At 40.2% G+C, this 26,307-nt stretch overlaps 1 protein-coding gene across 1 annotated transcript in view; it reads right to left on the reverse strand.

The window, feature by feature from the left end:
* jade2 (jade family PHD finger 2) overlaps positions 1-26,307 on the reverse strand; it is a 169,075-nt gene that overhangs the window by 75,011 nt on the left and 67,757 nt on the right. Inside the window, exon 5 of the mRNA XM_080040454.1 lies at positions 2,098-2,237. Within this exon, the coding sequence (XP_079896580.1) occupies positions 2,098-2,237 (140 nt within the window). The remainder of the gene's footprint in view (positions 1-2,097; positions 2,238-26,307) is intronic.

Here is a 26,307-nt window from a genome sequence, read left to right on the forward strand (position 1 = left end):
AGCTATAAAATCCCCAAAAAACAAAAAGAATTTACCAGTGAGCCCTTTTTGCGTGCCGGCATTACCGTTAGCATTCCTGCCCCATTTGCATCTCAAAGTGTTGCCTTGCTCTAAGGCTGGTAAATAGTTGAAGAAAGCTGATTCCGTTTTAGTGGCAAGCTTTTTTTCCTCATAAAAAAATTAAGTATCTGAGGCACTGGGAAAGTAAACAGTCTGGTTTCCAGGACAGTGGCAAACCCAACGTGGCATACTATTATCTTATTACATACGACAAGATTAGAATGATTATACAATGGGGTGAAAGTTAGGCCTTAAATCTAGTGTATTTTACGGAGAAAAGGATGATTATTAAGACAATTGGTCGACAAAGGAGGGAAAAAGCATTGTTGATGATGCTTCTGTACTTGGAGAATATATGACTCAAGATCTCAAGATTTTCAGATAATAGAAAACAGAGTAAAGTGATTATTTTTACATTTAGTATTTACATTGCTTTGTCACATTTCAATGCTCCAGGCCACAAAAAAGAAACCTCTACTGTCCTGGCTTCTGTAGTTCAGGATCATTTATGGATTTATGTGAAGGTTTAAGCACTCAGTTGGGAGATTTTTTTAAGTAGAGCTGAGCATCCTGCGCCTCTATCCATTATTTATGCCACTCAATCCCTTCCTACCCAAAATATAAAAATAGATAGAAAAAAACTTTATATAATGATTCTTGGGCCCTTTTTGCGTATCGCCAACAGCTTTGATATGCAAACAGAGCTGCAGTTTTACATAAGAGAGTAGACCAAAATCCAACCCAAACACTGTTCTACTCCCACATTATTTTTTAGAAATGTAACATAAAATCTGCTGCTGATGTTGAAAGCAGGTAATGTTTTGAAAGGTAATTTAGAATGATTTGCTGTTAATAAAGAACTTAAAGGAATTAACTGTGATTGTACTTGGCGTGGATGAAACAAGAAGGAAGTAGAGTTAGATATCAACCTGCTGTGACACAAACATCATGGAACCACAGAAAGACGGTGTGTATACAACTTCACTCTGTGTGTGTGTGTGTGTGTGTGTGTTTGTGTGTGTGTGTGTGCGTGTGCGTGTGTGTTTTGGAGGCAGTGTTTCAGACAGATACGTGTTGTCATGAGCACATACAATGACAAATGTGCATTTACAAAAACACACACACCCAACACACACACACACACAGTAAGGGGAGGACAGACAATGTTGAATCATGCCATCATGTGTCCAGAGCCGTACAGCCTAACCCACAAAACCAATCAACCCACTGTTTGTTTGATGTAGCATTATGGCTTATGAGAAACAACCCCATTCTGCTCCTGGAATAGCCAGTGCGTGCGTGTGTGAATGTGTGGCTGTGAGTTTGATTTACGCAAAATGTGTCCCAGAAGTAAGGCCTGAAACCCCAGCAGGGATTTCTAAACACAATTACTACACTTTATCTGAGAGGAGCCGATCAGATATCAAAAAAAACGATAGAGATGGGAGCGATGACGGGGTCAGCTGTTATCACTATTGCAAAATGGAGGACAAGGCAAAGCAGAGGAGAGAGAAAGGAAACTGTATAAGAGCAGGAACAGAAAACACAAAGAAAGCAGATAATGATGAAAAAAACAGGGAAAGGGAAAGGAAGAAACTGTACAGTAGTTTCAGAGCAAAGTTGCCAAAAACATAACGTTAGGAGCCTTTACACTTTTTAAAATGTCAATCAAAGGTGCATTTTCAAATATCTATTTTAGAGAAACTGCTTTAAAGTCTCAGTTCTGATGATTAATCTTTGAAGTGGTTTGTTAGGAAAAACTGCAAAATACGCTCACAAAACGTTATCTTATGCTGCTTTCCTGTTTTATATTAATATAAATAGATTACTTTTCACAGAGGGAAACATGCCGGGAGAGGCCCAAAGCACTTCAGCACTTGTTCAATAACTTTCCAAACTCTTTTGACACAATGCAGGTGGTGGTCATGAAAAGCTTTGGACATTATCTCAGAATTTTATTATTTAAGTTCTGTTAAATGTCAAAATGATTTCTGCCAAGTATTTATCACATTAGGGGGTGGGTCAGTGTGAACTCACCCATCTGTCTGAACTCGTTGTTAACCAGCTCCAGCCAGGCGACGTCCATGTCGTCCAGGTCATAGCCGCTGTAGCGCTGGGTGGGAGGAGCCTGGGGATCGCCCTCACTCTCCTGCTCGCTAGTCGACTCCTGCTTCAACCTGTAATAAACAGAGAGACTTGTTTTAACATTTTCAAAAGCTTGTATTACAAAATGACTGGCAACAGAGAGTAAATGAGAACTACATAATGGACTTGCTAATAGGTAACTCCAAAACTGCACAGGCACAATTGTTAGGCCATTTTCAAGTAAATACAGTACATACTAGCTCTGTAGCAAACAATGATATCCTGCACTTCTCATGACAACAAGAATCATTGGAAAGCACTACTCATATCTGGGGATCTCCCCTTACAGTCAGGTCCTGACCTCGTGGTCCACAAAGACTGAATCAGAGATGGTTAAAATATAAAAATAAAAAAGCAATCAAAACAATGACAAATCAAGTGGCTGTAGGCCGCAGTGACAGGAAGCTCCCTCCAGGCAGTGTCTGGTCTCCGGAGCCTTTGGCCTGAATGTCTCTCCGTCAACAACAGCAGGAAATGGGGTCGGGAACTGTGGCTGACCCACTGGGAACCAATAGAGACTCAAACACGCTTATGCACACACACTGTACAGGCTCACATAAAACATCTGGGTACTATGAGCTAGTAGACACATTCAGATAACAGAAATGCACAGACTAAGGCAGATGCACACAAAACACCATCAGGCAAGGAGACACAACACACTCTAATTAAATCATAGCAAAACCTACACACTCCAAAGCAGCTCTGTGTTCTGCATAATAACACCCCACTATGATTCACAAGCTCGCCTGTTGAAGTCATGACCTTTGTGTGAAAAGGTGAAGTGCCTCAGTGATCACAGCAACAAAACAAAACAACCTTTGGCTCTCAGTTCAGCTCCTGTTTTTCGGTGTCTAATTATGGCACAGCTCAGTTGTTATCACCGCGTCCGTCACTGCCGTTGCCCCGAGCATCAAGCAGCACCACGATCATCTTCATCATCAACATCCTCCCCATTATCATCACCACTAATGCCGCCATCATCACAACACAGCTGCCACAATTTAATTCAGTGATCTACTACAACATTTCACATGTTGCCAGCACAGGACATAAAATGAAAATTACAAAAACAATGTTCATAATAATAGATGGTTAAGAAAAAACTGCCGTTGTTAAACTACTTTCTTTTTATTTTAATTCCAAAAATACCCAAATATCTTTTATACGCAACATGTTGTCTTGCATATATGAAAACATACTGTATGGAGTGGGCCTCTGGAAAGGTGATTTCTGTTGGTTTATATTTGCAGATGGCCCAAACTTCCTACATTTTTAGATCGATCGATACACATATCCATGGGAAGGCGACATCACAACATTTTCACAGCATCCCTTAAAGGCACTACGAGTAAGATGGCACGTTGGCGTCCCCTTTGGACAAAAGCGGTAGTATTTTTACGACGCCCGCTGTCGCAAATGCTCGTGCCAGGCGCGTGAGCGTGGACTGAGAAGGGCGCAATATAGTGCATGTTCGTGTGTTGAAAGTGTGAGGACTCTTTTCGGCTCCGTGAGAGTGGTTTTGACACTGCATCAACTAATGCCAGTCAGTACACACACCTGCTTGCAATGAGTTGATTCAGCAGCGTCACCTAACTACTCTCTCTCTCACGGAGCTGTGTCCTCACAGAAAGCGAATGAATGAGAGACGGCAGTTAGTAGACTATGGATCACGATGAGGTAATGTGTTTGTGTTGTTGATGTAAATAATGACTATTTCAGATAATGGTTATCTGATGATGGTGAAGCAAAGCAAACTTTGTGTTAGTACCAACCGCTCATTCATTTAGCAGTCTAGTTTCGCTCTCGTGAAATTGTATACACGTTGCTTGGCAACGTCCTCCCGCCCGCCTATCACTCACTCTCCCTTTTCGCTTTTCTTCATTGCATTCTCTTTTTTTTCTTTGATGGTTCAGCCCCGTTATCAGTCATTTATGACGACAAATAACTGTCTCAAACAAGGCTCCCGCTCCCCTTCCCTCACCTGGAGGGATAGGCTTCTCAAATCGCGTTGCAGCGCCACACTGAAATCTGCAACCAATACGGATATGTGACCATAGAGCCTGCACGAGCGAACCGAAAATCGGACTGGGTGTGCAACCAGACCAAAAGCAGTTATAAAAACTATATAAAAACGCCTTTCTTTGCACTGATGGTCTCGTTTGCTGTTAAAGGTAATTTATGATTATCAGAGGAAACATGAGGTTGTTTAAAAGATATTTAAATGTTACTCGTATCCGCTTTAATCTATTAAAAAAAGAACAGATTTGATCCATTCCTGTCTCCCATGACCAATGTAGACCTGGATCAATGAAGGCAAGTGTGCCATCATTAATATATACAAAATCCTACCATCTTTTTGTGTAGACAAAAAAGGCTGAAAATTGAGCTGTGTTTTGGCCTGGTATCAGGCTGTTATCTAATACTCGACAAACAGGCCGGGCCTTTCACCTGGCAGGGAAGAAAGGAGAGCAAAGAGAGAAACAAAGGCACGAAAGGGACACACACACTCACAGGGAGAAGAGAGAATAGGTTTCATACTGGAGACACTGGGCTGGTTGTTTTTGTTATGTAACGTTAAGAGCAACCTAAGTGTCTTATTACATTGGTAAGTGGTGTTATTGCATTATCGAGGTATTAGGCTGCTGTTATTCTATAGTTTGTTAGTGTCAAAAATAACCCCCCCCAAAAAAAACAAAAAAAACAAGGCCAAGTGTGTTGGTCATTCTCTCATTTAAAACTGGAAACTGTAAATACACCAGCAGTACTTGTGAGCACTAAGGTCGATTCATTGTTTATTTTTTTATATGGTTTGTTAATATATGATGATGATAACGACCTAAAAGATACCTGTAGCAAAATGTGTAAACCTGACCATCCAGTCTGTCTTACTTACAGTATGTCAGTTTAAAAGAGTCACAACAACCATTTAAAGAGTTTTTCAAAGAGACATAAGGATGATGATATGTCATTTTAGTGATTTTTTGTTAATACCATGAAGGTAAACTTTTCTAGGTATCATCTCTGCATCACTAAGAATATGACATTAAAGGTGAGCTCTTGGTTTGGATGTAGGACGCATAGGAGAAAAAACATGAAAGGAAAGCATCACTTCATAATAATGTCAGGTCATCCCATCTAACAGGATGTGAATCAATGGGGGTCAGAGCACAATGTGTTCTTCCACTGTTAAGTATCATGTGTCTTTCTCTCTCTCTCTATCTCACACACTTGGGCACAAACACAAAAACACACACACAAACACACAAACACACACACACACACACACACACACACACACACACACACACACACACACACACACACACACACACACACACACACACACACACACACACACACACACACACACACACACACACACACACACACACACACACACACACACACACACACACACACACACACACACACACACACACACACACACACACACACACACACACACACAGCATAATGTAGGTAAACAAAACCATGTGCAAAAGGTCTCCTGCTAGTCCAGGCTTTATTCTGACTACAAAAGGCAGATACAAAGTGCAATATTGAAGACTATTACAGCTCTGTCTGTGTGAAATTGAATAGATTTTCAAATGGAGTCAAATATCTTTCTTTCGACCTTGGGTGTCATGAAAGGCGCATCTAAATTAAATGTATTATTATTATTATCTTTAAAGTATAGACTCAATTTGCAATTTTGCACAATCAGATTTGGTTTCCATTAATAAAAGAAAATAGGTATGTCAGTGCAGCTTGAATGAAGAACTTAAAGATCATTTTCAAGGTGTTTGTTGTATACTGTAGTGTATGTATGCAAAGTCAGGACTCATTTTTAACTTTTTATGATAGTGGAGACAGTCAATCTATGTCTGACCTGAAAAATACTTGAAAAAAGGAACAAAAAACTATAAAAATCTATAATGAAAAAAGCACAGCTTTTTCATAGAAATAGCAAGGTACAGAACAAATAACTACTTTTCAAATCGTTAAATGTATTATTTCACATTCCCTTTTTAAAGTATAATCAAGATATGGAAGAATATTTTTAAGCTTATAATAATGATAAATAAAACGTTTTTATCACTTCTGTTTACATTTGAGGAGTGTTATTGGGGAGAAGAGCACAGAGGGGATATTTAGAAGTTCCCTCCTTGGAATCATAACAATACGACAGCTGAGTTTGCTTTGATCATAATGTTGCTCCCCATGAAATATTTATCAGGAGGAACTACACACCGTGGGGCTCTGATTCTTAAAACAATGCAAAACAAAGTCCCCCCCTCCATCCCTCTTCCAACTCTGAGACCCTGAGGAGAAGTGTTTGGTTTACTACACAGGGTGTGCCTCTGGGGAGCAGACGAGTGGGAACTGTAACTTCTCATCATGTGGCGTAACCCTGCTGAATAGGATGTTACATGAGCAGGGGCAGGGAGGACAGGTAATTTAGATGTGTGTGAGTGTGTGAAAGAGAAAGGATGAAATGGAGAGAAAGAAGCCTCGGTCATATAACGGGTGCAAATAATTCTTCTGCGTTTGACTTGCCTGAAAAATATAATTGTGAGTCCAAGCTGGAATTCATTCAACTATACCATGCTTAATCACAGACAGCTCACTAGGGCTTTCTTAAATGGGGCAGATGTATCGCGTTATATCTCAAATATATGTAGTAATAAAGTACGATTATTATATTTCGATGTAAACGGAACATCAGGCTTGGTATGTAAATGTATTCCTATTTTATGCAAATGACTAGGGTTTGTTACTTGACATATGCACTGCACAGCCACAACTTTGCATTAGAGCTCTTGTTTTCTATATTTGGACGAAATGCTAGAAGACTACCATGCAATTTAGTGTTTATTTGAAACAATTATATAAATTGTAAGAAATCTTATTTTTTAAAAGATATTTTTTGGGCATTTTTATGCTTTATTGACAGTTCAGAGAGACAGAGGTGAAATGGGGCAGAGGGGGGAGTGACATGCAGAGTACGACCGCGGGCGGGAATCGAACCCGGGTCTGCTGCTGGGCCCGGCCCAGGAGGGACGCCCTACCAACTGAGCTAAGGGCGCCCCCAGAAATCAAAATAATATTTTTCTATATTAAAGTAAAACACATAATTTGATACATTTTCCTTGCGCAAGGACATTTCTTTACGTGCTCCTAAAATGTTAAACTTAAGATATCAGTTAATGTTAAAAAACACCTCAGAGTAACAAAACACTCAACTGTGACTCAACAGCAACACACACTTCTAATGACAATACGTTGAATGCACAACTTCAAAACAGTTTCAACAAAAACTGAACATTTTAATTTTGATCATAAAATAAGGATTTGTTGCAGGACTTTTTTCAAATGCCATTGGTTTTAGCTAGGTGTACTTAGTTTAGTTTATTTTGATCACAGATACACAACATCACATAACATAAATAGTAAACGGTCAACATTGTGTACTGTATATTGGTCTACGTTTTAATGAAATGTAGGTGGGAAAGATGAAGGCATGCAACAGGAGCAGAGAAAGCTGTATAGCTTGATTTAAAAAAAGGCAAACAAAGAGGGTAATTTCGCCTGGACTTCTTGTCATTCCTCGCTCCCATATGTTTTACTGTGTAAAACTCACTTTACCCACTTTCATAAAACGTCAATAATAATCTCCTCTCAAGTAGCCATGAAGTGGATGGTGTTTACATAAGACATTTCCAGTGTGGGCAGAGCGACAGCGGCTAGGCTGAGCTCTCAGTCCCACTCTGCCCACACAGTACACGTCTAGTTTAAACACATCAAATCTTGACAGATCACTAGCAAAGAGCAGGAAGTCCTTCTTAACAAGGCAGGAAATGTATTTAAAGCTAAATGGGGAAAAAGGGGGAGCAAGAAGGGCATGGATGAAAGAAAGAAGGAAACAAAGGAAGAAGAAATGATAAATGAAGTTGAAGGGTTTTAAGGGTAAATAAATAAAAAGAACTGTAATTGTGGAAGAATAAAATGTTCTATGATATAATTTGCTTGCAACTTCAACTGAGAGATTACAACTATTATATTTGCCATTATCCTTTACTTACAACTACCTTGCTACCTGGCAAATGACCTGTGAGAGAAAGGGCAAACTAAGCTAGCGAGGGTTTAGTAACCAACTCACAGAAATGCTCTTCATTAGCTGCAGCTGATTACATTTGCTGTCATTTCATCTGGAAATATCAACTGCCTGTGAAAACTTTCACCTCTTCGAGACCTTAATAATAAGAGCTATAATTAAAATCGCAGCTCTCGCAAGTTCAGGGTTTTCCTATTGCGTTTTATATCGAAAGTCAGAACTAATTATTACATCTTAGGCAAATTAAATCTCAGCAAAGCCTACATATGGAATGATTGTTTAATCTTCATCTAGTGACTACACAGAGAACAAGATTAGTTTTGTTTTGCCAGTAACGAATCAAAGCAGTATGTCTGGATTACTGGGGAAAAAATTAAAACTGTAATAGAGCCCAATTCACAGGTCAGTATATGACCCCCCCCCCCAAAAAAAAATAAAAACCATGGATGATGAGGGTGTTACCCTGAATATAACGATTAAACCACTTCAGACATACCATTCTTGATGCAAACAATCACTTCCCTGTGAGTACACACTGTTTCTGTGTGTGTGTGTGTGTGTGTGTGTGTGTGTGTGTGTGTGTGTGTGTGTGTGTGTTTGTATGTGTGTGTGTGTGTGAGAGAGAGTGTGTGTGTGAGAGAGTTCAAAATAAGCTCTCATTCTTGAAATACCTTACTGTCACAGTACGGCTGAGAAAACCGGCTATTCCCTTTTCTTCCCTGTAATCCCTGTCTTTCTTCCCGTGGCTTTCACGCCAGACTGTTTGTGCATGTGTGTGTGCGCGCATGTGTGTGTGACCATGCGTGGCTGTGTGTGTGTGGCAGTGTGCTTGTATTCTTTGTGAAGACAGTGTTTGGTTTTTAACAAAAGTACTGATGAAATTTCAGCACTTTTATGTCAGTGGTGGGGTAATGGTTTGGGGTAGGCATTTAGTTTTAATGGTTTGAGTTAGGGTTAGGGGCTTGTGAGGACATTGAGCAAGCATTATCTCAATGTCCTCACAAGTATAGAAAGACAAGTCTGTGTGTGGGAGAGTACGTTGTGCCAACTTCCCCTTATCCTTAGGCGACCCTTACAAATACCCCCTACTCTAAAACAGTCGAATATCTGCATCGGACTCGAGCAGGAGAATCAGGCAAGCATCCTACAGGGTTACCCATTCCAGGGTCCAGTGGCAACTCTGTGTGGTGCTGAAGGGTGTGTGTTCACCGTTTATCATCGTGTTTGCAAACTTTCGTATCTGCATGTCGATCTTGGCAGCCCATCTTTTTAAGGCTTAACATTAAACACCATGACACTGTTATTATCAACCTATAACGTGACATTGCAAAAGTTTTTAACAAGCAGTCGCCTATTTCAAAATCTGGACCACCTGATGAATATAAGTTCAATATCCGCTATCCTTGATCTTTTTTTTTGGTCTCTACCAACTCCTGAAGCAACTGTCTTGCGCTAGTCTGCCGGTTTCGTGCTGGACAGGTAGTGTTCAGTCTCTTCTAAACGCACACTCGTATACCCACACACACACACACACACACACACACACACACACACACACACACACACACACACACACACACACACACACACACACACACACACACACACACACACACACACACACACACACACACACACACACACACACACACACACACACACACACACACACACACACACACACACACACACACTCCTGGATTGTAGCAGTGTTGCTTTGGAAAAGTGAGTCATCTTTATGTCATCTTCATCGAGACACAGACAGACAGACACACAAAGCAAATTCTCCACAGTCATCTGTTATATTTATGTGATAAAAAATGATGTAACGAACACAAACACACACACAGTTATATAGTAGTGATCCTTGGGAGCAGTGAGTCATCTTCATGTCACATTCATGTAAATGAAATTAATCTTCGCCCAAAACACACAATCATAATTTGCACAATGACCTTTTAGAGATGACTCACTCCTGTGTTGCTTTAACAGCAATCTTGCTTTTTCTCTCTATCACACACACACACACACACACACACATACACGCAAAACATTCTTGTATTTTACAAAATAGTGGAGCAGGATTTTTCTCTTTATAATTTTTGCATCGTTTAAAAATTTTCCTCCTTTCAACTTTTACGGAAAGTCAATATCAAAACCAATCAGATGATCACATCACATGAAAAATTAAATACCCCAGTGGGACAATATACTAGAAAAAAATACTTACACCGTAGCAGACTGAATACGTTGTAAATGTTAATAACAGACATTCATAAAATATACTGAAACCAAGTCTTCCTGCAGCAGTACAAGTTTGCTTGGGGGATTAAAAGAGAAGAAAAACAGAATAGTTAGTATGAGGAACTAATCCAACTTTTCCCAACAGAAATACCAAGAAGAGGCTGTGACAGCTGCCCAAACTATTAGACTGACAGTTGATCTCTGGGAGGTGCAGTGTAGAAACACCATAGTAATAATGAGTGCTGAGCACCAAAGATAGAGATACATTTTTTTTTAAATGAGAACCCAGAGAATTTCCATTTTAAGTAGGAGCTCATAAATGAAAAATGTAGCTTCATTATAGTATCTACTCTCTCTCCGCCTTTCTCTCTCTCTTTATGTCAATGCCACTCACTCTAGCTCTTTCTCTCTCTCTCCACCTCCTCCTCAATGTGTTTTTCGTAGATGCTTTAAAATATCTGTCCATCTCAACCAGAAATACTTGCCTTCATTGTCAAGTCCGTGTCTGTGTAAGGGCTGCACAATTGACTAAAAATTATATGGTATAAAATGAGAAAGTAAAATGGTTCAACCTATCTCTCCATCATGGTTATAAATGGTCCTGTATAAACATTGCCAAGTGCATTATTTGCTTGTTTACTTCAACCTTTGCCTGTAAGCATTGTTACCTACAATACCTACAGCCAAGAACAGGACTATTGATTTTAAAACACAACTAATGTATATTGTACGTGTTGTGTTATTTCTTCTAAAATCTTACCAGTTTGCCACACAGTTGAAAAACTCAAGCACAGTTATAAAATACAACTTACTATAGATTACTTTTTGGAGTAAAAGTACTGTATATTTTAGGTTTAGGGCTATAGTAGTAGGTTATAATTTAAATACTTTATTTTTGGGGTTTCATTTTTAAGGAACACAAACACACAACTGAAAAAGCGAACACACAAACAAAACAAAATGAACATCTAAAATGGCGTAGGGGAGAACGGGGGAATCTGAGGCATCGGGTAATGTGAGCCACCCCCTGTATCTAGGCAACGGAAAACATTTGTGGTCATGTGAGATATATGCTTTCAAGCCCCTCTCATTTCCCCATGGCCAATAGGTATTTTGCATGTAAAAGTAAATGTTCTTGATGTCAACTTAATCAACTGTTGTGCCAAAGCAAATGTATTCACGTAGAAAAACTTCTATCATACGTGTTGATGAACTACCAACATATGAAACCATGTGATGCTGATAACTGAAGATTAGCCTGAAATGCTAAGAGAGGTAGTTTTTTCTCAAATTGTGGTGGTGGGGGAAAGTGAGCCAAATGCTGTGGGGGAAAGTGAGCCACTGTCTCACTCTCCCCCACCATGAGGCACAAGTTAAGTTTAGTCTTTAAAGCTCACATAGTGGACTTCCGGTTTGACGAGCCAGGCGATGGCAGCTTAAAGAACGTGCTCCCGACAATTTGAGTCAAATTTACCCACTTCAACCCGAATATTGGAAAAAAAATAGTTTACAGTTTGATTAAAGTTAGTGGGGCTTGAGAATGCCTAGAGGGAAAAATAAAAAGTCAATGCAGGCGGAGTTATTCGACAGCGACGGAGCTAGCCAAACTCCCTCGCCTAGCAGCGTAATGGAGGATGAAGAAGACAGGCGTACACACCTCGAACTCGAAGTGGGTCAAAAAGAGACCGGGGACCTTGGCCTCATACTCAAAGAGCTGAGAGAATTCAGAAAAGACAACCGTCAGCAGCTGAAAGAGATTCGGGAAGAAATTAACAAAACCAATACTAGGATCGAAGAGGCGGAGATAAGGATTGATGCGACGGAAACACGGTTACAAGTGGCGGAGGATACCGTGCAGGAGCTGCTACAACTTCAGATACACCTGGATGCTAAGCTAACGGATTTGGAGGGCCGCTCCAGACGGGAGAATATCAGAATCCACGGCGTTAAAGAGGGAGCGGAGGAAAATTCCCCGTCGATGGTGATGTATGTGGAGCGCTTGCTGCGGGAGGGACTGGAGCTCCCGGCCGCATTTGAACTACGAGTGGAAAGGGCTCACCGCGCCTTGATGCCGAAGCCGCCCGGGGAAGCCCCGCCGAGGTCCATCGTTGTCAAGATGTCAAGCTACAGGATGAAAGAAGAGCTGCTGAGAACGGCCTGGCAAAAGCGAGGATTTCAACACCTCGGAAAAAGAGTAAATCTGGATCATGACTACGCGCCTGATGTCTTGAAAAAACGAAGGGAATACGCCGAAGCAAAAGCGGTATTGAAGGAGAAGAAAATCCGATTTCAGACGCCGTTCCCCGCCAGGTTCAGAGTCTTCTACCAGGAGGGAGTTGCGATGTACGGCTCGGCAGAGGAGGCGACGGAGGATATGGCGAAGAGGGGGCTACCGGTGTCGGTGATTAAACACCCGGACTCGCTTTTGGAGCGGATCCAGCGGTTCACGTGGCGCACCGTTAAGAGAACAGGGAACCGGGACAGAGCTGGCAAGACTTCGGACTATAAGGAAAAACTACAGGCTTTTAGACGCCAGGACTCAGGGTGACTGTAAGTTAACTGACAATTGCTGTGTGCGAGTTTGCTCAGAATATAACAGGTGTGACCGGTGAGTGGATATTTTCCTTCTCTTTTTTTTTCTTTCTCTCCGGAGACTCCCAGCAGAGGGAGGAATTATGTCTGTTAACACGTCCTGCTTATTAAAGAAGCATTGTATGGGCTAAACAACTACGATTATAACGTAAACGTCGGGGGGATTTTTCTTTATATGTTGCCGGGACAGAGACATCATGCATGAAGGCCCTCTCCCACCTGATAGGGGGGGAGGCTTTACCTCAGAGCCCTCTTACCATCAGGGCTTCACCAGGGTCAATATTAAGACCCCACAGTTGGAAGTCTTATTTTATGCCTTTACTGTTCTTATTGTGTTCTGTGTGTTGTGGCAGTTTTTGCTGCTGTTTTTTGCTGCTGTTCCTAGCAGCTTGTGGGGTGAAACATGTGATTCTTTATGTTACATATGGACACTTATGGAGGTGTGTTTTTGGTTTATTTCATTTATCTTTTTTACCTTTCTTGTACACTGAATGCAACCAGTTAAAATAGCAACTTATAATGTGAATGGCCTAGTCAATCCCATTAAGAGAAGTAAGATTTTAACTAAACTAAAGAGAGAGAGAGTCGAGGTGGCGTTTTTACAGGAAACACATCTTTCGGATACAGAACATGCTAAATTAAAACGATTGGGCTTCAAACATCAGTACTCATCATCTTATACTGCTGGGCATAGAAGGGGGGTGGCAATATTGATTTCCAACAAGACTAGTTTTGAACCCATTTTTGAAAAAAAGGACACAGAGGGAAGATTTATTTTTGTGAGGGGAAACTTAGGGGGCTCATTGGTCACTCTATTAAATATTTACGCTCCTCCTAATTCTGACTGGAAGTTTTTTAAACTGATATTTGATTTGATAACAGCGGAGACCCATGGGGTTCTAATCTGCGGGGGAGATCTCAACATTAGATTAAATCCTAAACTGGACTCCTCAAACACACATACATCCCAGCCCAAATTGATAAACAAAAAAATCAATATGGCTATGAAAGAAATCGGTTTAATTGATATCTGGAGAGAGTTAAATCCTTCAAAGAGAGACTACACTTTTTTTTCAAATCCACACTTAGCGTATTCGAGGATTGATTATTTTCTTACTTTTGCTAAAGATCTATACAGGGTTGGTGACTGCGACGTGGGGAGCATGGACCTTTCAGACCATAGCCCCATTTATTTAAAGTTAAATCTTGAACAGTATCGGAAGGACACCTTATGGAGGTTAAACACTTTTGTACTTAACCAGATGAAGGAACAAATTAAGAAGGATGTTGCTGAATACTTGGAACAGAACGATAATGGTGAAGTTTCCCCTCCAATATTATGGGATGCATGTAAAGCTGTGCTTCGGGGGGAAATAATTGGATATAGTGCTCACCTGAAGAGAGTGAGGCAAAAAGAGTTAGTTCAGTTGGAAGCGGAATTAAAACAATTAGAACAAAATCACAAAGACACAAATGATCAAAAAATTAGAGAGCTACTTAGGAAGAAAAAGAATGAAATAAATGAGATTTATACAAAAGACATACAAAAAAAGTTAATTTTTACGAAACAGAAATATTATGAAGGGGGCGGCAAAGCCAGTAAATTATTAGCTTATAGGCTGAAAAAACAGCAAGCAGAGAATTCAATTCATAAAATAAAAAATCCTATTACTAATTCCATACATTACAAATTAAAAGAAATACAAGATTGTTTTGAGAAATACTATAAAAAACTATACTCCCAACCTCAAATTGACGGAGAGAAAATGGAAGATTTCTTTCAGAAGATTAATCTGCCTAAATTGAATGATGAACAAAGTAGGAATCTTGTAGCTAAAATAACAGAGAAAGAAATTCGTTCAGCCATATCACATCTTAAACCAAATAAGGCTCCAGGTCCGGACGGGTTTCCTTCCGAATGGTACAGAGTCATGGAGGGTTCTTTGCTTCCGGTGTTGCAGTCCACCTTTAACTGGGTTCTTAAAGAGAACAGTATACCCCCCTCTTGGAGGGAGGCGGTAATATCTTTAATTCCGAAGGAGGGGAAGGATAAGTCTGAATGTGGTAATTTTAGACCAGTAAGCGTGTTGAACCAGGATTATAAAATCTTTACCCATATACTAACCAAACGAATAGAGGGATTGTTGCCACAAATTATTAGCCTTGACCAGACGGGATTTATTCGTGAAAGACAGACTCAAGATAGCATCAGAAGGACATTACATGTAATTAACCATATAACGGAATATAATTTAGAAGCAGTATTAGTGGGGCTAGATGCAGAAAAAGCTTTTGATTGTGTAAATTGGTCTTTTTTGTATAGGGTTTTGGACAAATTTGGATTCCATAGTACCTTTATTAAAACAATACGAGCTCTCTACGATAGCCCAAGGGCGAGAATTAAAATAAATGGGGCTGTATCCAGCCCCTTTCCATTAGAACGAGGAACAAGACAGGGCTGCCCAATTAGCCCCCTCTTGTTTGCAATCTTTATCGAGCCCCTGAGCCAATGGATCATTCAGGATGACAATATTAAAGGAATCACTATGAATGGGGGAGAACAAATTATTTCGTTATTCGCTGATGATGTATTGGTGCATTTAACCGACCCCGAGCAATCTCTATCACGGTTATTTGAACTCTTGGAACAATATGGATCCTTTTCTGGATATAAGCTGAATGTTCCAAAAACACAAATTCTCAGTTTTAATTATAACCCCTCTGTAAATGTGAAAAATAAGTATAATTTGAAATGGGATTCGGATTTTATTAGATACTTGGGGGTGAACATTCCAATAGATTTGACAAAATTATTCTCACTTAACTATCTCCCCCTGAACAAAAAGATTAGAGAAGACATAAGGAGATGGGACCTTATACCTTTTCTTAATTTCGGATCACGCGTGGAATCTGTCAAAATGGTTATTTTGCCTAAATTGTTGTACCTCTTTCAATCCCTTCCACTAGATATACCTGACCAACAATTTCAGGAGTGGGACAAGCATATTTCTAGGTTCATTTGGCAGGGACGAAGACCAAGAATCAGATACCAGAGTTTACAATTGGCAAAAAACAAGGGCGGAGTCGCTCTCCCATGCTTAAAAGATTACTATACTGCTGCTCAATTGCGGCCATTAATATGCTGGTGCAACCCGGAATACTGTGCTAGATGGAAGGAGATTGAAGTTGCTATATCAGATGGATTCCCAATCCAAGCTGCAATTGGGGATAAGGGCTTATTGAACAATTTAAAGGAATTGGGGAACCCATGGATATGTTTGTCACTTAAGATGTGGAACAAGGTAATAGCTCAAAATAACCTGAAGGATTCGGTAAAGGTATTGAGATGGTGCGCATTTGATCCAGATTTTTTGCCTAAAAGATGGGACGTGAGATTTAAGAGATGGAGCTTGCAAGGTTTAACAGCATATTGCACATTTTTGCATAAGGGGACTATGAATAGTTTTCAAAACCTGAAGAGGCAGTTTGGCTTGGATAAGGATGATTTTTACAGATTCCTTCAGGTCCGGCATTATATTAACCAAATACAGAAGGGGTGTACACAAGTAGGCTGGGATAATATTCTGTTAAAAGTGTTTATAGATGCTTATTCTGCTGGCTCTAACCAGAAACTTATCTCAAGAATCTACAAGGGGTTACAACTAACAAAATGTAGTTCACTGTATGTAAAACAAAAATGGGAACGTGAAGGAAACATTGTTATAACGGAAGAAGATTGGGAAAACTTATGTGAGACACAGTGGAAAACTTCCAGCTCAACTGTATGGCGAGAGTTTTGCTGGAAAACCCTTATAAGGTTTTTCATTACTCCAGCTCAAAAGAAGCACTACACAAATTCTTCGGCGTGCTGGCGACAGTGTGGGTGCCTCGAAGCAAATCATTTTCACATATTTTGGTCCTGTACTTCATTGATTCCATTTTGGCAGGAGGTTTATAAAGTTGTGCGAAGCATTTTTCAGACGGACATTCAATTTAATTTTGAGTCTTTATATTTGGGTGCCTTAACATCAGAAAATGTCTGTTTTAATGTCAAATATTTATTTCGGATCCTAAGTGCTGCTAGTAGAAAAGCTATTACTAGAAGATGGTTAAAACCAGGAAAGCCTACTGTGGAGGAATGGATTGATATTATCTATGATATTTTTAAAATGGAAAGGATTACTTTTGCTTTGAGACTGCAACAGGAAACTTTTTTGAAAAGATGGGAAAGATGGATCACGTATGTCACACCAATACGACCTTCATTTGTCTAAAGTGGATTTGTGTGTCCGGTTGGTTTTCTTTTATTTTCCCTCTGTAGAGGGCTTTATGTGTCACTGAGGTTTACCCCAACATGTTTGTTTATTTTATTTTGTTCTTGTTCTTACCTTACTATAACAAAAATTGTATGTGTGTAATACAGTATGTATAAAGCCTTAATAGGTCCTTGCTCACTTTTGTACTTCTTACTGGGCCTTTGATACTTTTATGTGGTTATAAATGTACATTTACAGAAGACATAGTGAGAAGTATGATATGTATTATTATTGACTGAAATGTATGGACCTAGAAAATAACAATAAAAAAAAGAATTTCAAAAAAAAAAAAGCTCACATAGTATGCACTTTGCTGTCAATTTTACATTTTCTAAGTAGTCCCTAATACTTATTTTTTTAGATGTTTGCTGAAAAACCCGTTCAGATCATTTATTGTAGCAAGCCTCTATACCCTGATTGTCCTCTGGTCTCAGGATGACCTATATTTGTGCGATCTGGCTGGCCCCTCCCACCTCTCTGCCGGGCTTACTTTATATGTCCATGGGGCTCTCCCACCGTCTCTGCCGTGCTCTCGCGATACTAGAGAGACACTGCGTGACTGCGAACACAGTGTTTACCCGGAGCTAAGCCATAGCTGGTTGCTTGTCCCAAAGCTAATAGCTATACACCAGTCAGGCAAAACTACCAATAAAAACTATTATTTTAGTTTCACTGTTTAAAAAAAAGCACAGGTAGCTTCCTATCCGTTGTGTTATTAAAAACGAGGCATTATTAGACTGCAAGGGGAAAGCTAAGTTAGTGTATTAGGAGCAAAACTTGGTGCTACAACCGAAGCTACATGGGCGCTAACGCTAAAAATAAGACTCAGACGATTTAAACCAGTGAAAACAGTAGCTTCAAAGTGTGATTTCTACAGGAATATCTTCCCATCCTATGTCATGTTAAAAACAAGTCATTTTCAGACTGCTGTGGGGAATATAAACAGCGTGTTATGAGCAAATGCTGGTTGCTTGTCCCAAGCTAATAGCTATACACCAGTCAGGCAAAACTACCAATAAAAACTATTATTTTAGTTTCACCGTTTAAAAAAAAGCACAGGTAGCTTCGTATCCATTGTGTTATTAAAAACGAGGCATTATTAGACTGCAAGGGGAAAGCTAAGTTAGTGTATTAGGAGCAAAACTTGGTGCTACAACCGAAGCTACATGGGCGCTAACGCTAAAAATTAGACTCAGACGATTTAAACCAGTGAAAACAGTAGCTTTAAAGTGTGATTTCTACAGGAATATCTTCCCATCCATTGTCATGTTAAAAACGAGTCATTTTCAGACTGCTGTGGGGAATATAAACAGCGTGTTATTAGCAAAAGCTGGTTGCTTGTCCCAAAGCTAATAGCTATACACCAGTCAGGCAAAACTACCAATAAAAACTATTATTTGAGTTTCACCGTTTAAAAAAAAGCACAGGTAGCTTCCTATCCGTTGTGTTATTAAAAACGAGGCATTAATAGACTGCTGTGGTTAAGATAAATTAGTGGAGTATGAGCAAAAGCATTCTGTGTTGGTGTATGTAACATTCAGGCTGTACTAAGGGCATCTTGTCGCTTAGCGGGGAAAACAACATGGCTGTCGCTCGGAAAATTTTCCATCGGATCTTGGGGCCGTGGACCAATAAGAAATGGGGGGGTGGGGTTATCATAGACTAGTGCACGGTGGACATTTCTGGGGGGGAAGCATGGACATATAAAGAAAATGTGGCTGTGCCGACTATTACGTAATAGTCGGCGAGAATTCTGACTGGAGTATATTGGGGGGGAGGGGTGGGGGTTTCAGAAAGGGGGAGAGTGAGAAAAGGAGAGATTGTTATTTTTTTTATATTTTGGCAGTCTCTAGGCACACCGTGGACCCATGGATATGTTAGAACACATTTAAAAAGTGCATTTAGCATAATATGTGACCTTTAACATATTTTAATGTAATATTACATAACATATGTTTTATTTTAATGTCATACACATTGTAGAAAAGCCATCATGCCAAGGAAATACACCAGGAAGACGACCTGGGGTAACCACACGGAAAGAGCACCTTCTCATCTTTCCCTGTAACCTTCAGGGCTTGAATGTAGAGTAGGCCTAGTTGTAGAGTATGACAGGCTGATGTTATAATCCAGTTGGGTCTTCTCCTGTGTTCTGAGTCCCAGGCTGTTCTCGCTGGTTCTGATTTTCCTATGCTTTGACCCCCAGACACTAGCTGGCTCTAAGGGTCCTTTGTTCTGACCCCCAGACTGTGTTCTAATCTAACTGGTTATATCTTTCATTTGAATCTTATTAAAACCTTTTGAATCATAATATGTTGTATTTGATTTTGTTCAGAGTTACTTTCAAGTGTTTAGAAAATTAGCTTTGCTTAATTGACCAAACCCCATCATTCTTTTACTAGTCCAACATTAGTTCTGGAATGTGTGGCTAGCTTTCAGGATTCTTACTGTTACAATATGTGTTGTTATGGTAGTTTCAGAGTGGAAAAGTAAGTGGATCAGTTTACCCCACAGCTGGGGTAAAGTGAGCCACATGACAACTTTTTTTTAAACAATCATATTTTCACTGCCCTTTGTCTTGAAAAAATCCTGCTAATGCCCATTTCTAGGAAACATCCTGAATTAATGGGAAATGTGTAAATTTGAGTGATATATCATTTTAGGAATGTAAAAACTCAGATTACCCCGTTCTCCCCTACTCTACTTAAAAGGTTAAGAGATTGTTTAAATAAAAGGGAAATTTTAAACAAAAAATAAAAAGTCAAAAAGGTGCCATGAAGGTCACTTCAGCTCTGCTATATGGTCGAGGAAAGGCTGCCATATCTGTTTACATTTTTCTACTTTTCCAGAAATCTCAAAAAGGATTTTCTCCATATATAGAGTGCTAGAGAACTCCATGAGCCACATATCGAAGCAGGGGGCTATGTCCTTATGCCAAACCTTAAGAACAATTTTTAGCGATATCCATCCCATACTGGATCGATAAAGCTTTCATACGACCCAAAGTCTCTAGTTGTTGTGACGAGCCTAGAATGTTTTTTTCTAGGTTGGGATAGAGGATGTGGCCGTAGACAGTAGAAGGTACATTTTAATGATTTAAATGTGTTATAGATAAGAATAGAAGATTTGTAGTTGTCTAAAGATAATGTGTGAAATTTGCAAAATCCAACAAACAGGACCGCACACACACACTCCAATATAGATTCTTACACAAATGCACAAGTGTATGGACATAAAAAAAAACTCATACGTTGTTCGGTGTGTCACCTTGTTTGCCTTCCCTCTCCCTTCTCTGACAGTTTCTCCACAAACAGCAGAAAAAGGACACAAAAAAACTAACCACCCCCCACCAGCTCCTTTCTTTCTGTCCTGTTCTCAGAAATGTGCAGACAAAATTAAACAAAAGAGACAATGCTGTAATAACAAGAGTAAAACTATTTAAGGGGACAGTGGAGAGAGAGCGAGAGAGAGAGAGAGAGAGAGAGAGAGAGAGAGAGTAGGGAGTTATGGGGGGTAGTGTGTTTGTGCCTGGAGCAGGATTTGGGCAGAAAAGGCGGGGGAATGTTTTCATTCATATTTTCCACCCAGTTAGTAGGGAGCCGGAGAGGCACAGGAGTGAGAGACACAGACAGTGAGAGGGGCAAGAGACTTAGAACGACAGAAAAGCAAAATGTTTTATGGTACAATACTTTCACATCAGCTCTCTTCCTGTGATTCTCTCTATAAAGACTGCTTTACCCTACTCGCCCTGTATCCATCTGTACCGGTCTTAGTGTTGTGGTTTAGTAGCTATGTAAGAAAATCTGAGTATTTAACTATCTAGTCAATCAAATCTTAATCCTTTCAAATCGCTTACTGAAACCATTTAGATTATCAACATTTTAAACACTACAGGTTCAAGTGTTAAATAAATGTTTAGTTACAATCTGGAAATTAAAAGGAGCAGCAGAGGATATTAGAAGTTCATTAAATGTGTTGAACGTCTTACTTTTTAAAAGCTACTTGCACTAAATACTGTAGAATTACATTCAGAGCTGTGCGGCGGATAACCTTACATTACCAATTTCACATGTGTGAAAGTTTAACTGAGAGATTCCAGCAAGTGAAATGGTATGCAGTGGAGACGGCTCACCGCTCTATTGGTCTTGCTGAACTGCAAAAACACACAGTCCACTAATGATCGTAAAAACTACAGAATTAACAAACAATGTTCAGTTGCGTACAGATACCAGCTTGCATTGAGCATACAATTATATATACAGTATCTCACAAAAGTGAGTACACCCCTCACATTTCTTCACATTTTTCTTTATATCTTTCCATGGGACAACACTGAATAAATGACACTTTGATACAATGTAAAGTAGTCAGTGTACTGCTTGTATAACAGTGTAAATTTACTGTCCCCTCAAAATAACTCGACACACAGACATTAATGTCTAAACTGCTGGCAACAAAAGTGAGTACACCCCTTAGAAAAAATTTACAAATTGGGCCCAAAGTGTAAATATTTTGTGTGGCCACCATTATTTTCCAGCACTGCCTTAACCCCCTTGGGCATGTAGTTCACTAGAGCTTCACAGGTTGCAACTGGAACCCTCTTCCACCCATTTATGACAACATCACGGAGCTAGTGGATATTAAAGACCTTGCGCTCCTCCAGCTTCCGTTTGAGGATGCCCCAAAGATGCTCAATAGGGTTTAGGTTTGGAGACAGGCTTGGCCAGGCCATAACCTTTACCCTCAGCTTTTTTAGCAAGCCACTGGTCGTCTTGGAGGTGTGTTTGGGGTCGTTATCATGTTGCAATACCACCCTGTGGCCCAGTTTACGAAGGTTGAGTGCACGTGGTCAGCGTCGTACACAGAGGTTGGCTTTGGAAAATAGACATATGAGTGCTGCCAGCATTGCTGCAGGGCTTGAAGGGGTGGGAGGTCAACCTGTCAGTGCTCAGACCATACGCCGCACTCTGCATCATACTGGTCTGCATGGCTGTCATCCCAGAAGGAAGCCTATTCTAAAGATGATGCACAAGAAACCCCACAAAAAGTTTGCTGAAGACAAACAGACTACGGACATGGATTACTGCAACCATGTCCTGTGGTCTGATGAGACCAAAATACATTTATTTGGTTCAGATGGTGTTAAGAGTGTGGAGCGGCAACCAGGTGAGGAGTACAAAGACAAGTGTGTCTTGCCTAGAGTCAAGCATGGTGGTTGGAGTGTCATGGTCTGGGGCTGCATGAGTGCTGCCAGCACTGGGGATCTACAGTTCATTGAATTCTAACATGTACTGTGACATACTGAAGCAGAGCATGATCCCCTCCCTTCATAAACTGGGCCGCAGGGCAGTACTGCAACATGATAACGACCCCAAACACCCCTCCGAACGACCACTGGCTTGCTAAAGAAGCTGAGGGTAGAGGTTATGGACTGGCCAAGCATGTCTCCAGTCTTAAACCCTATTGAGCATATTTGGGGCATCCTCAAACGGGAGATGGAGGAGCGCAAGGACTCTAATATCCACCAGCTCCTTGATGTCGTCAAGAATGGGTAGAAGAGGGTTCCAGTTGCAACCTGTGAAGCTCTAGTGAACTACATGCCCAAGAGGGTTAAGGCAGTGCTAGAAAATAATGATGGCAAAACAAAATATTGACACTTTGGGCCCAATTTGGACATTTTTTCTTAGGGGTGTACTCACTTTTGTTGCCAACAGTTTAGACATTAATGGCTGTGTATCGAGTTATTTTGAGGGGACAGTAAATTTACACTGTTATACAAGCTGTACACTGACTACTTTACATTGTATCAAAGTGTAATTTATTCAGTGTTGTCGCATGGAAAGATATAATGAAATATTTGAAGAAATGTGAGGGGTGTACTCACTTTTGTGAGATACTGTATTTACCAAGTTGTATTTTACTCAGTAAAGTTGCTCATGTAAGTGCATTAATTACCTACAGCAGATATTATAGCTCTTGTAAACCATCATGGACCTCATATAATGTATGTTGCTCTCCATTTTATGCAGCTAAAACAATCGTCATCTTTGCTCTGTCCTTCTGAACGTCATATTGGGCATGTTGAGAAGATTAAATGAAGTGTTATTCTTGCATTTGCAAATATTTGCAAGTCATACATTTGCTGAGCCATACATCATTTTCCTCACAGTTTGTGTTACTTTGTCTTTATTGGCATGTTACCACCACAAACTGTTGATCAATAAATAAACTACAAAAACTGGCAGGAATGTTTGTCATTCACTTTCTCGTGAAGTTTTTGCAGGTGTGCAAGATACCAACAAATTAGGTCCCACTCTTAAAATCCTTGCTCAATAGCACTACTAGTGGTCAAGTTTTACAGAGGGTGTTCTTTAAGTCTGCAGGAGTGAGTGATCTGGCTGTTTTGCTGAGCCTTGCTGAACGCTTTGTGCGGTAAAATCTAAATTAAAATCTCCTGGAAGAAGAAAGAGTAACATTCGCAGCCTGCTCACTGGAGTGAGCGCCAAGTGCTTGGTTACTGCACAAGCTGTTCAAGAGAAATTAGATTATCACATTATGCCTTTTTTTGGAACCAAGCCCCTTTTACTTCAGCAGTTGAAATGAAATGCATCAGCACGCCGGCGTGTGGTGTCCATATGAACTTCTATTAACTTCTGCTGTGGGGGGATAGAGAATGCAACAACTGTCATTTTGGGGGGGATTATCCTTTTAAGAGGGTTGCGGGCACTTTCAGGAAAATGGGTAACACATTATGTGATTATGTAAATATAATCAATATCTACAGAGTGTCCTCTTCTAGGCCCCCTTCACATCACGAAAACAAGGAACCTAGGAGGGGATGTCAAAGAATTGGTAATTCATTGTGTAAAGACTGTATATCTTGGGACTCCTTGATGTGAACACGTTTATGGAAACCAACAGCTTAACAGGCTTTCCACAGTCATCCTGTCCTCGAGGCAAGAGAGGAATGTCACCTAACTGAGCCACAATGTTCCTTTTAGGAGGAAACACTAATACCTCTTTATATAAATGATTACACAACGCTCGGCCAGTTCACAAGGAGAGGGGCCGTGTGTGTGTGTGTGTGTGTGTGTGTGTGTGTGTGTGTTTCTGGGAAGGGTAGTAGCACGCTAACACACACACACACACACACACACACACACACACACTGAGTCACACAGAAACACATGAAGAGGCAGAAAAACAAACACAGACAACCACGCACAAAAACACACAGACAGGAATACAGACACAAGCAAACACAAACAAACAACGCACACACACTGAACTATGATGAAGTGAAGTGAAGTCATTACATCCAGTTTGAAGGCTTATAACGCTGCAAAGCTAGGCACTCCCGTTGCAAATCATGCCATTGAAATAAGAAATTGGAGGTTGTGTTTTTTCATGGTGGCGATCTGAGCACAGCATTAGTCGAAGTCACCAATAAGACATTTTATTCGTTAAACCTCTCTGAATTTCTGAAAAAGGCAAATATTTTAGTTTTTTTACTGTCTGTTTGATTTTAATGACACCATCTTTAAAATATGCTCCATGAAAAGTCTATTCCTCCTATATGTTTGTTTCCCCTTCAATTTGATTTAGAGCCAAAAACAAAGTAGAGATCGTCTTTTACTCTGAGTCGTTTTTATATCTGAATCTTATATATAAATGTAGCTTTATGGAGTCTTCCGTCATCCCCACCACCAGAAACCACAGGTCTGTTACATATTAATAGACATTTTACAGCTGGACACCACATTTAAAAAACACAAGCACATGTTTGACTGTCTCATCCTGTCTGAGGATGTGTTAAAAGTCCCAAGAGCAATGTGTAAATGATGAAAACAAGAAGATTACTTTGCCACATTTTGACATCTTGAGCTGCCCTTTGGGTTCACTCTCCGATTACAGCCGGGATTTAAAAATGTGAATCCTCATTCAGATCCAATAAAACGCTGTACAAAAATATACTGCAGAGCAAATAAAAGGTCTTGTGGGAAAACATGTCAATAGGCTTTTAGTTTGATAGCACTGCCTAGCCTCTGTTCTCTAGCACTATCGCATTTTTATTAGTACATATGAATATGAGATGGTGTCGGTGCTTATGCAAGGTTCTCTGAAAGCAAATGCATCTGCAGCATGGGTCTTTGTGTGCACTGGTGTGTTATTGTATGTGTGTGTGTGTGTGTGTGTGTGTGTGTGTGTGTGTGTGTGTGTGTGTGTGTGTGTAAAAGCAAGCCCTATTTTGTTGTTGAGGACTTGGGCCCTCATTACATGCATGAGGCAATCGTTGTGTTTTGCGTCTGTGTTTTTGTAAGACAGTTCAGAGTAAACGTGGGGGAGTTGTTTTAAAAAGCTCCCTTGAAAGATAAAAGACCAGAGAGAAAGGGAAAAGAGATAGTGGCTACAGAGAGAGAGCAAGAGAGAGAGAGAGAGGAGATAAATGTAAAAGGCAGTGAGATGAGGTAGAGATGAAAAAGGAATGGACATAAAGGGAGGTCAAACAGAGTTTTTGGATGTCATGAAAGAAGTCATAATCATTACATGCTCTTTTTGTGTGTATGTGCGTGTTCTTGTGCGAGTGTGTGTGAATATGTGCGTGTGCATGTGTGTGTGTGTGTGTGTGTGTGTGTGTGTGTGTGTAAATTGCTTTTCACCTGCTTTTGGATAAGGATGAGCCACTTTTTCTCCAGGAACAAATACAATCTAGTCTAGTGTGTACATGCAAGATGTGTGTACACGCACACACACACACACACACACACACACACACACACACACACACACACACACACACACACACACACACACACACACACACACACACAC

The sequence above is a fragment of the Ammodytes marinus genome (assembly GCF_949987685.1).
Source record: "Ammodytes marinus genome assembly, chromosome: 14".
NCBI lineage: Eukaryota > Metazoa > Chordata > Actinopteri > Uranoscopiformes > Ammodytidae > Ammodytes > Ammodytes marinus.